Source organism: Quercus lobata, chromosome 10 (assembly GCF_001633185.2).
Source record: "Quercus lobata isolate SW786 chromosome 10, ValleyOak3.0 Primary Assembly, whole genome shotgun sequence".
NCBI lineage: Eukaryota > Viridiplantae > Streptophyta > Magnoliopsida > Fagales > Fagaceae > Quercus > Quercus lobata.
In genome coordinates, this window is record NC_044913.1 from 1,462,654 (window position 1) to 1,481,498 (window position 18,845).

The window sequence follows — 18,845 nt, forward strand, 5'->3', positions numbered from 1 at the left end:
ACCAAAATACCCTTGAAACTTGAAAAATAGCCAAAATACCCCCCCAAATCCAAAAACTAACAAAATAATCACAAAACCTACAAAATGACCAAAATACTTGAACCCAAAAAATGACCAAAATACCCATGAAACCTAAAAATTATCAAAATACCCCCCGAAACCCAAAAAATGACCAAAATACCCTTGAATGTTAAATCCCAATAAACATTAATGTTAATTGAGTTTTGTGGGGGCCAGCCAATTAACAGGCCCATTAAGATCAGGATCGTTGGGCCTGCGGCCCATCCGAGGATGCACATCCATCCGAGGAGGCCAGGTTAGGCCATAAGGTTAATTACCGAGGGAGGGTGATGGTCAATATCACAAAAGTAGAGTTCCATGTTTGTCCGAGGACGCTATACTCCTCGGCAGTATGCGTCCGAGGACGATCACGACGCGGTCTTATTACAACCGGACCTCGGAATTACGTCACCACTAAAGATAGGATAACAGATTGAGGGTAAGAAAGAAAAGGCAAACAAATATCTATAACTACAGCTGCCTCCGCATCAATTATCTCTCAACCAACTCTCTGGCCGCATTAATGTGGAGATGATACCTGACCAGTAAGAAGGCAGCCTTACAGCTGCCCATAGGAAGTTCCAGGAGGTGCTAGATGGGACAGAAAGAAATCCCCCGAACCCAACCTACACGTGTGTGGTGAGGATGGAACACAGAGGGTGGTATATAAACTGAAAGAAGAACATGCACAAGGGGGAATAAAAAAACAAAAAAGAAAAGAAAGAAAAGCATAGACTAAAGAAGGAGAATGTAAAAAGCAAAAGAACTGTATCGATTACCAAAACAAAACGATTGTTGTACCAGCTCTGAGCCTTCAATATACGTGAGGGTGAACCTTTTCATTCCACAAAAGTTAATCTAGTTCTTAAACACCCACGCTCTACAAATTATATTGTTTAGGCCTATTTACGTGCGAACCCAGTATCGTTTTGGGTCGTTACAAATCGAGTTCTTACAGGTTTAATTCAGTTAATATCCATTTAACCCAATTAATAATTGGGTGGGTTTGAGTCTCATTAAGTAGGTGGGTTTGGGTGGGCAAATGGATTTGGGTTGATTTTGCTACCCCTAGTGTTATTCAAGTAATCAAGAGATTTTCCACCTTTTTTATGCATAGGGGACTTTTGTCATTTTCTAGCTTTTAGGATTCATTTCGATGCTTTGGGGGTATTTTGGTCATTTTTTTATGTTTCAGGGGTGTATTAGTCCTTTTCTTGGTGTAAGGTGTGTTTTGGACATTTTTTGTCTTTCTAGGGGCATTTTGGTCATTTATCAGATTTATAGGGGTATTTTGTTCTTATTCAAGTAATCGAGGGTATTTTGGCTAATTTTAGACATAAGGGGTACTCCGGTCATTTTCGATGCCTTAGGGGGTGCTTAGGTCATTTTTTATATTTTGGGGGTATTTCAGTCATTTACTAGGTTTCGGGGGTATATTGGTCTTTTTATAGGTATCGGGGTGTTTTTGCTCCCTTTCGATGTTTTGGGGGGTAAGCACTAAGGTTTAAGTCTCTAGGAGGGAGCTTTATATACATATAAACTTAGATTAGGCAAGAGTATAAATTCTATCTAGTGTGAAAAAAAAAAAAAAAAAAAAAAAAAAAAAAAAAAAAACCCTGTAAGTGACCTATCCCAGCGCTTTTGGAAGCGCTGGAATAGATGGATCCTATTCCAGCGCTTCAAAAAGTGCTGGGATAGGTCATTCTCTATAAGGGAATGGAGGGAACTATCCCAACGCTTTTGAAAGCGCTGGAATAGGTTCCCTGGAGAATGACTCAAAAAGCACTGGAATAGGGTGACGCTGGAATAGGTTCACCCTATTCCAGCGCTTTTAAAAGCGCCAGGATAGGTCATTCTCCATAAGGGAATGGAAGGACCTGTACCAGCGCTTTTGAAAGCGCTGGAATAGGTTCCCTGGAGAATGACTTATCCTAGCGCTTTAAAAAGCGCTGGGACAGGTCCCTCCATTCCTTTATGGAAAATGACCTATCCCAGCGCTTTTAAAGGCGCCAGGATAGGTCTTTCCCCCTTAAAGGAAATCAGTAATCCTATCCCAGCGCTTTTGGGCTTTCTATACCAGCGTTTTTGAAAAACGCTGCTATAGGCCTCTTATTGCAGCGCTTTATAAAGCGCCGGTTTTGAGCTGCCGTAATAGGATTTCCTATACCAGTGTTTTCGAAAAGCGCTGGTACAGGCTTATCTATTACGGCGGTTTGTAAAAACGCCGGGAAAAAAACGCTGGGACAGGACGATTTTTTTGTAGTGCATGAAAGTTATCACCGGCTAATGCTGTAGAGTTGGTGATGACTCTACACGCAACTCCAGCCTCCAAGCTTGGCTTTTTTTTTTTCCCTGTAAAGGATTCGGCAAACCACATGGGCCTTGACCATGACGCCTTCTTCTTATTCTTGTCCAAACAGAAAAGGCATGTAGTAGGATCAGATAAAGCACTGTAACAATAGAAACTAGAATAATCCAAGACCATGGATAGCCGGTTATGGCCTCGAAGGACACAATATAGCAAGCCCAGAGGAAGGCTTGAGTTCCAGATAACATCCAACCAATGTACCCGTCTGGAATGAGGAGAATAGTTACTGAGTTTGAGATAAGAAATGTCACAGAATTAGCAAACAAGAACACCGAAAAGGGGATTGTGTTCACAAGATTGGCTATAGATATCATATAAGCCTGACCAGTAGCTCCATTAACCTGACTAGGTCCACGAGCCTGACTATTACTAACCCATGAAGATATAGCGTAAGGGGCGTCATCAGAATCCTTATCTGGTTTAAGTCCTCCAGGAGGGTTGAGTGCTGCTTGATAGGTGACTGTTATAAGCAGTGTAGCAACCACCAGAAGCGCATTGCGCTTAGAGTCTGATATTGTCGTCATTTGACGAGCATACTTGGTTCGAATTTTTTCAAGACGTCTGCATTTGGGTGGCCTTAGGTAATATGCATAAGAACTATCTGGAGTAATAGATGAACCCTTTGAAGCTCCGACACGGATTAGCATCTTCCTCATCTCGCTGTTGCTTGTTTGTGTTTGTGTTTGCAAGATGTCCCATGCTATTTTATCCTCTTTATTCTTAATTTTTACATCAACCTCACTACTCCAAGCGAACAAGTGCCTCACAGCCTGCATGCATATACACTGTCACTAATCAGGATTCCACTGCGTCTATTTCTTAATCCAAATGCGTAAACTTTTAGTGTTTTTTCTATTAAAAAAAAAAAAAAAAACTTTATACATAACAAATTCGAAAGTGGAAAATTTATGAGTTTACATGAATCATAATAATATTACATTGTATACATGCAAAAGTGTTAGTGGTATCAACTTGTGTCATTTAAAAAATAATAATTTAATTACTCTATTTGGTTTTATTTATTTATTTATATTTATTTTATCAAATGACCATGACAGTTTAGTTGTTTGCTAGTTTGTATCCAAACTTCGGACAATGAATGATGTCGCAGTATGCGTCTGACTCTACATAAATAATTCTTACGTGTGTCCCTTACCTGGCAATACTAAAATTTTCAGTTAGAAGAATACTTATGCATAAAGAGATTATAAATATGTTATTTTATTTAATTTGTCGATCATGGAAAAACCAACTTCAAATTTTGAGTTTTACAACAATTAATAATTTAATACTGTTAAAACGAGGTTCATCATAAAATGAAAGATGATATTTTTCACTAATTTTTTATTTTGTATATTAAAAGAGAAATTGTTAAAAGAAAATTAATACATTATTATTACATCGAGTTTCATTTTAATAAGAGTTTGAGTTGAAATTTATTAAGAAAAAAATTATTATTGTTTTTTTTTTTTTTTTCCTTTTATTCATATTTTGTTAATATAAGGTCGTTGTTAGTTTGGATTTTCATAATTGAGCACTGGAGAGATCTTACCTGAGTTTGATTTTTGGATATTGCAATGTGCAGCACGGTGTTGCCTTTCTCATCCTTCCAGTTCAAGATTTTCCTCTCATAATCTAAGGCATTTTGGGACCAATTGCTGGCGAGCCATCCCACCAAGGTTTTAAAAGACTCGATACTGTCATTTTTAAGTGCAATATGTAAAACAGTCTCATTTTGTGCTGTCACATCTGTAATAGAATCTGGACAGATTGACATAAATTCATTCAATAGATCAAGTTGATCATTTCTTTTTGCTGCATGATGCAAAGGAGTCATATTCCCCCTGCCTCTAACACGGACAAGGTCTTGATCAACATGTAGAAGCTGATGCACCATCTCGGAATGCCCATTTTGTAGAGCAAGGTCAATGGGGCTAAACCCATTTGGATTTGGTTTCCTAGCAAATGAGGGCTTTAATCTCATTATCTCCATAGCAACGGGGATGTTCCCTGCAGATGCAGCTGTGTGTAAAGGAGTATCAACAAATGGAAACTCATCGATGTACTCTAAATATTTCACATCCTCCTGAATTAAGTTGTAAAAGCCATCAATATTTCCTTTTTCAGCAACTTGCTTCATCCTTACAATTCTCTCATCCATTCTAGAGAATGCTGATTTTTCGTTGGTATAACTTGTTAATGCGTGGCTTGAATAAAGTACTGCAGCACACAACAAAGTTGTAACATGCCATATTTGTGTGAGAGATATTTCTTCATGTATAGATGAGTTTGGGACTTTTGAAAGTCTTTATACCACTATTGCATCTTCTTCCTTTTTTTCTTTTTCTTTTTTTGGTTAAATCCTTCCTAATCATGTATTGCATGAGGTTTTAAGAACTGCTTTTTAAGTATCAATAATTCAATTAAATTTTAGATTAAACTACGATATTAAAAATTTGTATTGAAAATATGTTTAGGACAAAACAATGTCTGATAATTTGTGAATAATGTCCTCACAATTCATCATTTTTTTTTTTAATTTCTTTTTATGTGGTAGATTTTGTAAGGGAAAAACAATTAATGGGCATTCTTAGTGTAGCGAGTCACCGCAATTAACATAATAAATTTATCTTAACAATAAACCCTTAAATTCAGAAGGAGAACATATAATCCACCAAATAAAGGAAAAGAGAATATCTCTTAAAAATTTTATTAATCAATAATTTAAAGGACAAAATTCAACAACATTTGTTGTAGCCTAAGGGTACTGTACGGCACCGAGACCTTAGGCCCATACAGACCCCGGGCCCTGCCCCAATTGTACAGTGCGGTGATCCCAGGCCCATACAGGCCCTGGGCCTTGTCCCGTACTGGCTTTGGCCACAGGCCCAGCCGAAAGGTCCAGTCGTCCTACGCCATTCCCGGGGATTCATAAATAACAAACGGGTGTAGGGTATTAAGTTCCAAGGTGGGCTCGGTCAAGCGTTCCCGGTCATGTACATGAGTCATTCCCGGGAAAATGTGGTATGCACGGGAGACGGTGCTGCCGAGCATTATCGGCCCAGATGGAATCAAGTTCCAAGATCATAAATGCAGCACCGCCCTCTCACCTAAACATCCACTTAAATCAAATGATATTGGACCTTCAATGGCACAAACGGTGGCTGTAATCATGATCTTCCCACTAACCTTGGCTATAAATAGAAGAAAGATGGGAGAAGAAAGGGGATTTTTTTTTGGGGAGAGAAAAGAGGGAAAGAGTGAACATCAAACTGGGCGTTGCTTTGAGTCTCTGCCGAGAACGACCCATAGTAGGAAATCTTCAAGCCCACTACAAATAGATTGTGAGCCCATAATAATCCAAGGCCCATAGGCCTCGTACTTGGTTCTTACAATTGGCGCCCACCGTGGGGCTCTCCTACAAAGCTGTAGTTCGACTGGGACTCAAACGACGAGGATGTCTGAGGAGCGTGCACCAAGCGGCTCCATGGGATCTTCTCGGGGGTCAACATGGAGGGAGAGAAGGCAAAAAAGGCGGGAAGATAGGGAGCACTCAAGAAGGGAGGAAGGGTCCGGACAAGGAGAAGGATCGGCTCAGACACACTGGACGGTTTCGGACGTCTCGGCGCATCGGCGGCATGACGAAAGGGACCGAGAGCTGGAACGGTTACGCAGACTGGTAATGGACCTAGAGCTGGAAGCAAGGGTTCGGCGAGATGAAAGGAATCGCAACTCCCAGCAAAGGAGAAACCAGGGTGAGGCCTCCAGCCGGTCTAATACGCATCGGTCCCGAGACCGGTCGCGCTCCCAAGAGTCGCACCGGCAATCACGGGAACCACGCAATCGACGGAACCGCTCACGGTCGCACGGTTATGATCACCAAGGATCAGAATCACCGGAAGAACGTCTACACCACAATGCCTCCATGGACGCAATGAGCCGGGCTCTACGGATGGCTGCCCGGTCACCGTTTTCCGATGAAATTGAACGGGCCCCTATGCCGAGCAGATTCACACGACCACCATTCAATTCGTATGAGGGAAGGACAGACCCTGTGGAGCATGTTAGCCATTACATCCACATGATGTCTTTGCATGCGCACAACGATGCATTAATGTGTAAGGTTTTTCCCTCTAGTCTCGGTTCCACGGCACTAAGATGGTTCAATGGTTTGCGGAAGGGCTCCATACACAGCTTTGCCGAGCTGATTCAGGAATTCGGCAGCAGGTTCGTGACATGTAGCCGGGTGCAACAGCCGGTTGACGCACTACTTTCCATGAAGATGAGGGTTGGGGAAACCCTTCGGAGTTATGCCAGCCGATACTGGGAACTCTATAACGAGATTGGTGGAGGAAACGAGAAAATTGCGGCAAGCACCTTCAGAATGGGGCTCCCTGAGGATTCTGAATTACGGGAGTCACTGACGAGAAGACCCCCCGAGGACATGAGGCAACTGATGAGACGCATAGAGGAGTACAAACGCCTGGAAGATGACCGGTTGCAAAGCAGGGGGAAAGCTCCGTTAGTGGGGAGATCTCGGCAAAACGTTTTGCCGGCAAAACCGAAACGAGACTTCAGAATGCCGGGACCAGAGGGGCAGATCGACGGGGTCAATGTGGTGTTTAAAGAGCCAGTTCACAAGATCCTGGAACGGATCAAAGACGAGCCATTCTTCAGGTGGCCGAACAAAATGGGGGGCGACCCATCTCGGAGGAACCAAAACTTATACTGCACCTATCACAGAGACAAGGGGCACACGACTGAACAGTGCCGGGTATTAAAAGATCATCTCGGACAGCTAGCAAGGGCCGGGTACTTAAAAGAGTTTGTAACAGATTCCGTTAACCGAGAAACCGGGCAGGGATCCCAACAGAAAAGGAATCCCCTTCCACCACCCCTGGGGGTAATCGAAGTCATCCATGCCGCACCAAGAAGGGCAGCAGCGGCTAAAAGGATACTGACAGTAGCCTGCGCGGAAGGAGAATCATCCAAAAAGAAGAAAAAAGGTGGACGGCCGACCATCTCGTTCGGAGAAGATGATTTCGAGGGGACGGTCCAACCCCACGACGATGCTTTGGTGGTGACAGCCCGGATAGGCGGATTCCTGGTGAAGAGGGTGATGATTGATCAAGGAAGCGGAGCCGACGTCATGTACCCGGATCTCTTTGAAGGGCTAGGGTTAAAGACCCAGGATTTGGCGAAGTATGACACGCCGTTGGTCTCGTTTGATGGGAGGGTTGTAATTCCCGAGGGGCAGATCTCTCTCCCAGTGAACATGGAAGGCAAGACAGTTATAGTTACATTTATAGTGGTCCGATCATTCGCACCATACACCGCAATCCTGGGAAGGCCGTGGATTCACGCAATGGGGGCTGTCCCGTCCACCCTTCACGTAAAAGTGAAATTTCCTACCGAGAATGGAGTTGCCGTGGTAAGGGGGAATCAGCAGGTGGCGAGGCAGTGCCTCGTCGCCGCGGTCCGGTGGGAGAACGAACAGCTCGGTCGAACTGAGGAGAACGAGAAAGAAAATTCATAGCAATTACAGAAACCCCAGGGGGAAGCTGGGGCGGACGTTGCCGAGGAGGTGCTGAAGGTAAGGATTCTCCCAGATGCTGACAAGTATTTCCAGATAGGTACAAGCATGAACGACCGGGAAAGGGTAGATATGTTGCTGTTCTTATTGCAAAACGTGGACGTTTTTGCGTGGAGCCCGTATGAAGTGCCCGGCGTAGATCCCGAGTTCATTGTCCACAGACTCAACGTGGATCCGTTATTCCCCCCAAAGAAGCAGAAACCGAGAAGAGCGTCGAGGGAACACGTCGAGGCAGTAAACCTGGAGGTACAGCGGCTGAAGGATGCCGGAGCCATAAAGGAGATATTCTTCCCGAAGTGGTTGGCAAACACTGTCGTGGTAAAGAAGAAGAACGGGAAATGGAGAGTTTGTGTGGATTTCACAGACTTGAACAAGGCATGTCCCAAGGACCCATTCCCGATGCCCAAGATTGACCAGCTAGTAGATGCAACTTACGGGCATCCGAGGATGAGCTTCCTGGATGCCTTCCAGGGCTACCACCAAATTGCCTTGGCGCCCGAAGACCGAGAAAAGACTGCATTTATCTCCCCGAATGCAAATTATCACTACGAGGTCATGCCGTTCGGACTAAAGAACGCCGGGGCTACGTATCAGAGAATGATGACGAGAATGTTCCGAGAAAAAATTGGATGCACGGTTGAAGTTTATATCGATGATATGGTGGTGAAAAGCAGAATTGAGTCGCAGCACACCGAAGATCTCCGGGGAGTGTTTGAGATACTACGTCGGTATAAATTGCGCTTGAATGCCGAAAAGTGCACTTTCGGAGTGGGGGCTGGTAAGTTCCTGGGGTATCTGATCTCTACTCGGGGTATAGAAGCCAACCCCGACCAGATAGAAGCCGTGAACCGCCTCAAACCACCAAGCAATCCCAAAGAGGTGCAAGTGCTCACTGGAATGCTAGCGGCCCTGAACAGATTCATCTCCAAGTCTGCCGACCGTTGCCGGCCTTTTTATCAGCTTCTGAAAAAGTGGAAGGGGTTTCTATGGGACGAGAGCTGCGATGAAGCCTTTCGAGAGCTAAAGGAATATTTGGCAAAGGCGCCGAGGTTGACGGCCCCGGATCCCGGAGAGGATCTGTTTATGTATCTCGCTGTCACCGACCATGCGGTAAGTGCTGTGTTGCTAAGGGACCGGGGAGTGCAGATGCCGGTGTATTACGTGAGCAAAACCTTGGTCGATGCCGAGACAAGGTACCTGCCTCTCGAGAAGTTAGTTTTGGCTCTGGTGCACGCAACGAGAAAGTTGCCACATTACTTCCAGGCACACACAGTGTTCGTCCTCACCGAGTATCCATTGCAGTCACTATTGAAGAGATCAGACTTCACAGGGCGGATTGCCAAGTGGGGGACTCGGTTGGGATCGTTTGACATAAGATACCGGCCTAGAAGCTCGGTGAAGGGACAGGTTCTGGCTGACTTCATCGCAGAGTTTACACCCAAGGATGAAGGCAAAATAATCTGTAGTACGGAGATTCGCCCATGGAGGTTATTTGTGGACGGTGCATCGAATGCTATGGGGGCCGGGGCTGGTATTGTCATTGTCACCCCGGAGGGTATACGACTGGAACACTCCCTCAGACTGGGGTTCAAAGCCTCGAACAACGAAGCCGAATACGAAGCCATGTTGGCCGGATTGAGGGCAGTATTACATCTGGGCGCAAAGGACATAGAGATCTACTCTGATTCTCGACTGGTGGTTTATCAGATCACTGGGGACTTCGAAGCTCGGGACCCCAGAATGAAAGCTTATCTCGGCGCGGCAAAGCAGATTATCAGTCAGTTTGGAACGGTAAAGATATCCCAGGTAGCCCGGTCACAAAACAAGCACGCTGACTCTCTTGCCACGTTAGCCTCATCGGCTACCGAGGATACGCCAAGGCTCATCACGGTAGAACTTGTAAAGGAGCCAAGCATCCAGGTGAAGAATGTTCCCGACCAAGCCGGAGTAGAGATTGCGCAGGTGGCAGTAGCTGGTCCAAGTTGGATGAGCCCGATCATAGACTTCCTTGCCGAGGATAAAGTTCCGGAGAATGAGGCCGAGGCCAACAAGATTCGGCGAATGGCTCCCAGATACTGGCTGTCTTCAGACCGAAAATTGTACCGAAGATCCTTTGCAGGCCCTTACCTCTTATGCCTACATCCAGACAGGGTCAAAGAGCTCCTGACCGAGCTGCATGAGGGAGTGTGCGGCGGGCATGCCGGGGGACGATCTTTGGCACACCGAGCAATGACACAGGGGTTTTGGTGGCCACAGATGCAGAAGGATGCCGCCGAATACGTACGAAGTTGCGAACAATGTCAAAAGCACGCCCCAATGATCCATCAACCTGCAGGACAGCTAAATCCTGTCAGCAGCCCGTGGCCATTTGCACAATGGGGGCTTGACATCCTTGGGCCTTTCCCCCGGGCAACGGGGAACCGCCGTTTTGTATTGGTGGCTGTAGATTACTTCACAAAGTGGGCTGAAGCAGAGGCCTTGGCTAATATCCGGGATTCCGACGTGAAAAAATTTGTATGGAAAAACATAGTTACACGGTTTGGGGTGCCGAATTCGCTGGTATCAGACAATGGGCTGCAGTTCGACAGCAATGCTTTCCGGAGCTTTTGTAGTAAGCTTGGCATCAAAAACAAGTATTCAACCCCGGCATACCCACAAAGCAACGGCCAAGCTGAAGCGGTAAACAAGACTATCTTGAACGGGCTCAAAAGAAGGTTGGACGGAGCAAAGGGAAGATGGGCGGAAGAGCTACCCAGTGTATTATGGGCGTACCGCACGACCCCTAGGAGATCCACGGGTGAAACCCCGTTCTCCCTGACATACGGCTCGGAAGCAGTCATACCAACCGAGGTGAGCTTATGCAGTGCACGGGTCGCCGGGTTTGACCCCGTACAGAACGCCGACCTGATGATGGAGCGTTTGGATTGGCTAGAAGAATGCAGGGAGGCTGCGACCATACGTCTTGCCGAGTATCAACAGAAGCTGGCCCAAAGGTACAACCGAAATGTAAAGAGCAGGGAGTTCATTGCCGGGGAACTAGTATTAAGAAGGGTAGTGGGAAACATGCGGGACTTGACTGCAGGGAAGCTCGCTCAGAGTTGGGAAGGACCATACAGAGTCACAGCTATTGCGGGTGCAGGGGCCTACTACTTGGAAGACCTTGACGAGAGGCCACTCCCCCGACCATGGAACGCCAACAACTTGAAGAAGTTCTACGCATAATCATCGGTGTAAGCCATTACTTGTATCCCATTGAAATTAAGAGCATGATGAATCCTTTTGTATAAGCTATTTTTCATTCCTTAGCCGTACGCCGGAAGAATCACCATCAAATCTCAAAGGACAGAAGCCTGACTCTCGGTTCGATCACTATCGCCGAGCAGGCGGAAACCTACAAATAATAATCTAAGGACAGAAACCTGATCCTCGGCTCGATCACTATCGCCGAGCAGGTGGAAACCTACAGATAAGTCTCTAAGGACAGAAGCCTGACCCTCGGTTCGATCACTATCGCCGAGCAGGCGGAAACCTACAAATAATAATCTAAGGACAGAAACCTGATCCTCGGCTCGATCACTATCGCCGAGCAGGTGGAAACCTACAGATAAGTCTCTAAGGACAGAAGCCTGACCCTCGGTTCGATCACTATCGCCGAGCAGGCGGAAACCTACAAATAATAATCTAAGGACAGAAACCTGATCCTCGGCTCGATCACTATCGCCGAGCAGGTGGAAACCTACAAATAATTCTCTAAGTACGAAAACCTGACCCTCGGCTCGATTCCCGGTTCAGCCAAAGCCTAACCCGACCCTTTTTCAAATACTAAGTCAAAAAGCGCTCTCAAAATACACTAAGCGCCGCGTAAATGGTTCTCGGGGGTACTATTACATTAAGCCGCCATAGCACTGGCGTGGTTCAAGCAAAACACGAACAGAGATAATTTCATTCGACAAATTCAAACGGAAAAAGAAAACGGACTTCTAATTAAAGTAGAGCAATTGTTCGGTCACCACATCCCGGTGACATAGGTAAATAAAACCAACAAAATAAAACAAATGTTCGGTCACCGCATCCCGGTGATGTGAGCAAGTAAAACTAATAAAATAAAAATGAGCAAGCAAGATAAAAGCAAAATTAGCGGGGAGGTTGGTTCGGCGGTATCACTTCCTGCTGGCCGGCCAAAGAAAAAGGCGGGGCCTCACCGAGAAGCTCCTGCACAGTCGGGATACTGGTGACTTCCATTTCCTCAGGCTCGGCGTGAGCATCGATTTGCTCAACCAGCTCCCTCATACTGGCTGTCTCTTCCTCGTCAATCGCCACCGGGGTACCCTGAGCAGCAGGGGCGGGGCTCGGGAATGGGATTTGGCCGGGGTCTCTCAGATGCGAATCCTCAGGAACACCCATTGCCTGAAGGGCGGCAAACCACCCGGCCTCAAAGCCCATATTCCTAGCCCGAGCAACCACCGGCTCTACAGAGTTTTCGGCATCAGCAAAACCGACATCATACCATTTCTGCTCCGCGGCTGCCAAGCCTGCCCTAAGGTCAGCTATCTCCTCGGCATTGGAGGTGTTAAGGCTGATAGCTTGGGCTAGCTTAAGCTCCGTCTCATTCTGCTGGGTTAGGAGCTCCGCACACCTTTTCTCGGCAAGGGACCGGTTCTTCTCGGCAACTGCAGCTTTTTTCTCAGCAGACTCGGCGGCCTTCAGTTTTTCCTTAGCCGTTTTCACCGCCGCCTCGCGCGCCTCCTTCTCGCGCTCGCTCTCCTCAGCAAGCTCCCGTGCCCGAGCAGCCACAATGTGGGCCATTTGAGCAGCCTAGCAAGGACAAAAGTTAGAAAAAAGGCAAAAGGAAACCTGTATGAAGAACTAGATAGACAAAAAAATTACCGCAATGGCGTGCCACTCTAACTGGCGCCCTACGGACTCCTCGGATCCATCCTCGAAAGCATGCACATCCTCGGGAAGTTGGAGAGCTTCGGCTAAAGATTGGGCAATACGGCCGCCCTCGCCTTTATCCCACATCCGAATGCAGGCGGTTGACGGCAATGGTTTGCCGTCCAGAAGGATCTTCGGCTCCCACGCAGGAGCCACTTGGGAGGAGGACGCGGCCCCCGTGCCGGCTTCAGTCGGCGGCTCACGGATAACAATACCACCTGTTGGACGGGGAGGAGTCTGGGCAGCGACCTCGCCCGGGCAAGTGGAAGGTTGATCGGTGACCTTTTGCTTCTTCCGGGCACGTCCGGCCTGCGGTGGGGGTGAAGGCTGCGGCCCTTGACCCCGGCCCTCTGGAGTAGGGGGCTGATTGGATTGTCGGGCACCGGGCACAAACCGTTCTACCGACAGCACTTTTCTAGATACCATCTTTCCCTTAGGCCGGGCAGCTCTAGCTAAAAGGGCGGCCGCTTCTATCACTTGTTGTTGGTTCACGGCGGCCGGATTCTCGGGGATTGGCTGCTCTTGTGCTTGGCCTTGCTGCACGGCTTCGTGGGCTAACTCCCTGATGCGCCGGGATGCTTTTTCCGCGGATTCGTCTCTCAAAGGGGCTAGCTCGTCTGCGCAAGTAACCCGCCGGCCAAATTCCCTCGCTTCCCCGGTTGTAAGACTCGGCGGTAAAAAGTTCACGTACCGAACGTCTATATACGACAGCAGGGGGCTGTCAACTATCAGGGCCTGCTTGAACGGCTGCCAAGTAGAATAAACCGGCTCCACACCGAGGATCAAATGCGAAGCCCGGAGTTGCCCGTCCCAATGCACGTATATCTCAGAGCGGAGGACGAAGTTTAAGTCTTTGGCGTGGACGACTCTGAGGTCCTGCACAAACACTTTGCCGTCTGCAAAAGATCAAATGACGCATTAGTCTCTAATCATAAAAATTCTTTTTACCGAGAGGAAGAAAATGAGAGGCGAAAGAAAGCAGTTATATGAAGGGGATGGAACGAACCCACTTCACGCGGCGTAAGGGGGCAAGGAAACTCCCCGGCAAACCAATTGCCGCTCACCCTAACGAACTCATTGGCGGAGTTCCTGTTCGAATCAGGTAGGCATGATATCAGCCGTACCCGTGCATCCCTTGTCTTTAGGTAATAACCGGTGGCTTTGCTCCCACAGAGCCTATACATTTGGTTAATGTCATGGTGGTCTAACTGTAAGTTAAAGGTGTGGTTCAACTTACTGACGCAACTAACTACCCGGTAAAAGTTGGGGGGAAGTTGGTCCGGGCACAGCCCGTAGTAAGTGAGTGTGTTTATTAAGAGGGGATCCACGGGGAACCTGACCCCACCTTCTAGAATGGACATCAAAGGAAAGAAGGCTATACCATGCCCTCGGTGGAGTTCAATATCGCTCTCATGGCAGTAGGCCACATCCACGTCATTGGGAATGTTAAATTTACTCCTAAAGGTGGCCAAAGCAGCCGGGGACTCTAGGAGGTAAGAGTAACCCATCTATAACGCCTAAAAATGCGAAAGTAAACTCAAAGAAATGAAAGTTGAAAGGAAAAGGAAGGGGAAGAAAAACTTACTTTGGGTTCTAAGGAGGAAAAGAACACTGGGTAAGCAAGCGCACAGAAATGTGGTCGGCAGAGAAAAAGAGCTCTAAAGATTGGCAGAGGAAAAATGGGATGCTGTTCAGAGGGAGGTTATTTATAGAGGAAAGAAAAATGAATGGAGGAAGAAGAAGCGTCTGAATCAAGCATTAAATGGGCGCGGTCTACGAGCAGTCCAACGAACGCCAAGCATAACCAATCCGCACGTCGCTTCGGTTCTCGAACCGTCAGGCAATAATGACGACTGCGCCTGGCGCCGCGAAACGGCGCGTCTTTTGAGATGAATATTAAATGAGAAATGACGGCCAGAAGTCCCAGGCTAAAAGACTCCCGAGGTCAAAAGGTCCCATGCTGCTCCTTGATTCTTCTCGATGACCGAGTATGAATCAAGGGGGGGCTATTGTACGGCACCGAGACCTTAGGCCCATACAGACCCCGGGCCCTGCCCCAATTGTACAGTGCGGTGATCCCAGGCCCATACAGGCCCTGGGCCTTGTCCCGTACTGGCTTTGGCCACAGGCCCAGCCGAAAGGTCCAGTCGTCCTACGCCATTCCCGGGGATTCATAAATAACAAACAGGTGTAGGGTATTAAGTTCCAAGGTGGGCTCGGTCAAACGTTCCCGGTCATGTACATGAGTTATTCCCGGGAAAATGTGGTATGCACGGGAGACGGTGCTGCCGAGCATTATCGGTCCAGATGGAATCAAGTTCCAAGATCATAAATGCAGCACCGCCCTCTCACCTAAACATCCACTTAAATCAAATGATATTGGACCTTCAATGGCACAAACGGTGGCTGTAATCATGATCTTCCCACTAACCTTGGCTATAAATAGAAGAAAGATGGGAGAAGAAAGGGGATTTTTTTTTGGGAGAGAAAAGAGGGAAAGAGTGAACATCAAACTGGGCGTTGCTTTGAGTCTCTGCCGAGAACGACCCATAGTAGGAAATCTTCAAGCCCACTACAAATAGATTGTGAGCCCATAATAATCCAAGGCCCATAGGCCTCGTACTTGGTTCTTACAGGTACAATTCCACTCAAATTCTTTTTATTACATGTAAATTTTGAAAAATCCACTATTGAATTACATTTTTTTCTTATATTCTCCATACTTGCATAATTTTAGAATGTCAAAAATCAATAGTTATGTGATCAATCAAATATTTAAATTTTAAGTTTTTGTAATATAAAATTATCCATAAAAAAATAAGTTTATAGATTGTATAAGAAATAACATTCAATTAGCATGAAATTTGACATTTGTGTCAAAGATATAAAGAACATGCAATTCAATGATTATATGTTCAAAATATTTAGTCATATTAATTTTTTTAGTGGGAGTAGTAACTTTAAACTACAACCAACTTTATACCTAAACATTGTCCTAATTTAAATGCCCAAGAGACTACATCCAAAAATATATAGGAAAGAAGTCCTAAAGTGGCTAGGAAACCATAATTTGTGTAAAACATGGAGTGAAACTAAAAAAAAAAAAAAAAAAAAAAAAAAAAAAAAAAAAAAAAAAAAAAAAAAAAAAAAAAAAAATAGAAGAACGGAAGGTGGCCAAAAAAAAAAAAAAAAAAAAAAAAAAAAAGAAAAAAAAAAGAACGGAAGGTGGCCAAAAAAAAAAAAAAAAGAAACAAAATTGAGTAAATTACATAATTAAATCCTATGAACCCATAATTGACAAGACATTATTCAAACTTTTTAAAAAGTATATATATAATTTGGTAGTTGCGAAAATGGGAAGGGAGCATTTGAACATTAAGGGAATGTTTGGTCAAAGTATTTAAACAATAGTTTTTAGTATTTAAATACTAAAAATTGTAGGCCTAAAAATAAAACTTGTGTTTGGTAGGAGAGTTTAGTTAAGAGTGTTTGGGTCACAGTTTTCAATTATTTATGGTGTTTAACTACTGTATTTTGAGAACAAATATGTATTTTGACAAGACAATCATATTTTCTTTCTCTCTCTAGCAAGACATTTCTTTTTCTTTTTCTCTCTCTCTTGCAGACTCTGTTTAATTCTTCTTTCTTTCTTTCTTTCATTTTTCTTCTTCTTTTCCACTTTCTTTTGCAAGTTGCCATGCTCTCTTCTTCTCCTCTTTCTTTCTTTTTTTTTTTTTTCCCTCTCTTCTCTCCTGCATGATATCTTCTTTCTTCTTCTTCTTTTGCTTTCTTTCTTGCACGCTATCTTTTAGCTAATACTCTCACTTCAGTTTCAGATTTGGTGTGTTGGGTTATCTTATGGAATTTGCTAATTGGAATTTTGTGAACTATTTTGAATTTCTTTTGCAAATTTGTATGTTAGTGCATTCAGATCAGAAGGAACATAGATGTGGGAAGAGAAGAGGTTTTCAATTTTGGCTAATTGGGGTGTAATTTTGTTAAATATTTTGCAGATTTTTGGTTTGTTGGGTCCTATAATGCGGAGAGGGAAAGAGGGGAAAGAAGAGGGAGAGAGGAATGTCTAACTGGAATGGGTGAGAGTTTCTCTCCCCTCAAATAAAAAAAAATAAAAATAAAATAAACTATTTTTGTCAAAAAAGTTACCAATTTTTTCTAAAAGCACATACACTTACCAAACTCACAATTATGTTTTTTCACATTTTAAAATATGTTGTTTTATGGTACCAAACACATTTTTTACATTATATGTTCTTTAAACACATATTTTAACACAACTTGTTAAATCACAATTTTCACATTATTTTGAACAAAAATACCTGAAAACAGCTACCAAATAGGCCCTGAACATTTTCATTGAAACCATAAAGAAGTGTTAGTTGATCTATAAAATTCTTAGTGATTTTATTCAGACTTCTAATTTGAAAACTATAATGAAAGGAAAATTTACTTTAAATATAAATTTTACCAAAAAATATTTTCTAAAAAAAAAATACTAAACCAAAAATAACAATAGAAGAAAAAATTACCATGATTAGAAAATTTAACAAAACGGACGCCTCAATGTGAGAATTGCCTAAAAAACAACGATTCCATTCACATCATCAAATTTCACATGATTTTGTCTCTAATCCTGATCAAGGAAGGCGATAATTTGTTTTCAAGGTTACTACTTATTAGATTTTCATCATATTTATATGACAAGGGATTGGAAAGGTGTCTTCCATTTAATCAAAAATTTTAACAAAATGGACACCTAAATGAGAGAATTGCCTAAAAAACAACGATTCCATTTACATCACCAAATTTCACACGATTTTGTCTCTAATCCTGATCAAGGAAAGGCAATAATTTGTTTTCAAGGTTACTACTTATTAGATATTCATCATATTTATATGACAAGGGATTGGAAAGATGTCTTCCATTTAATTAAAAAATATATATATGATTGTAACTAGCGTTTATGCAACATGTTCAATTATAGCAGTACTATTAATGTTATTTATATAAATATATATATATATATATATATATATGTATATACATATCCACTTGATATTCATGTAAACAACATAACATTTTAAAGAATAAAAAGGAGAGAAGAACAATGGGAAAAAAAATACCTTAGAGTTTTTCCAAGAAGTAAAGAAACATATATCTAACTTTGGATCTGAAAATATAAGATTCGAAGCAAATTGGCATCAGTTAGAAATAGATAATGGGATTTGTGTTACAACCCTATTTTTTTTAGGCGAAACTACAATATTAGTCCCTTAAGTTTGCATGTGTGCTTAATTAGTTTTTCAAGTTTCAAGTAAGTACAATTGGTTCCTCAAGTTTTATTCTTTTACTAACTGTCGTTAGTGGTGTTACTTACATGAACTAACGGAACAATGATTTAATATTTTTTTAAAATGATGTGGCATATTTTTAATTAAAAAATTACAGAATAAATTAACATGTATATAATGTTTCAAACTTCCTCCTCTGCAACATCATTGCTACCAAATCGAAGATCTAACAGAGGTCTAGTACACGTAGTGGATGGAAGAAAGCTTCAATCTGCTGGCAGAGGCACAGGTCCATAAGGCCATGGAGCAAAGTACAAGTACCTTTCTCTCTCCCATTCACTGGAGAAAGGATTTACAAAATTTAATAATTCAAAAAAGTCAAATCTATAAACAACTTGAGCCAATTTCATTTCAAATTCTGTAAAACCCAAACATTAATAAAATTCCAGCAAACCTATGAAAGTGAAGCTTATAAAACAAGATTGGGATCAAACATCTCTGGGTCAAGTTCCATCTGTTAGCTTCTGGGTTTTTTAAGGAGAGGTAAATGGCAGTGGAAAGCATCTCCGCCAGATCATGT

At 43.9% G+C, this 18,845-nt stretch overlaps 1 protein-coding gene across 1 annotated transcript; it reads right to left on the minus strand.

The window, feature by feature from the left end:
• Positions 1–2,343: 2,343 nt before the first annotated feature.
• Positions 2,344–18,129, minus strand: LOC115963470 (ankyrin repeat-containing protein BDA1-like). The gene is made up of 3 exons (XM_031082473.1): positions 18,098–18,129; positions 3,981–4,648; positions 2,344–3,198 (listed from the first exon to the last, which is right to left on the minus strand). Exons 2-3 carry the CDS (start codon positions 4,587–4,589, stop codon positions 2,344–2,346), a joined length of 1,464 nt encoding a protein of 487 aa, XP_030938333.1. The 5' UTR covers positions 4,590–4,648; positions 18,098–18,129.
• Between the last annotated feature and the right edge of the window lie 716 nt (positions 18,130–18,845).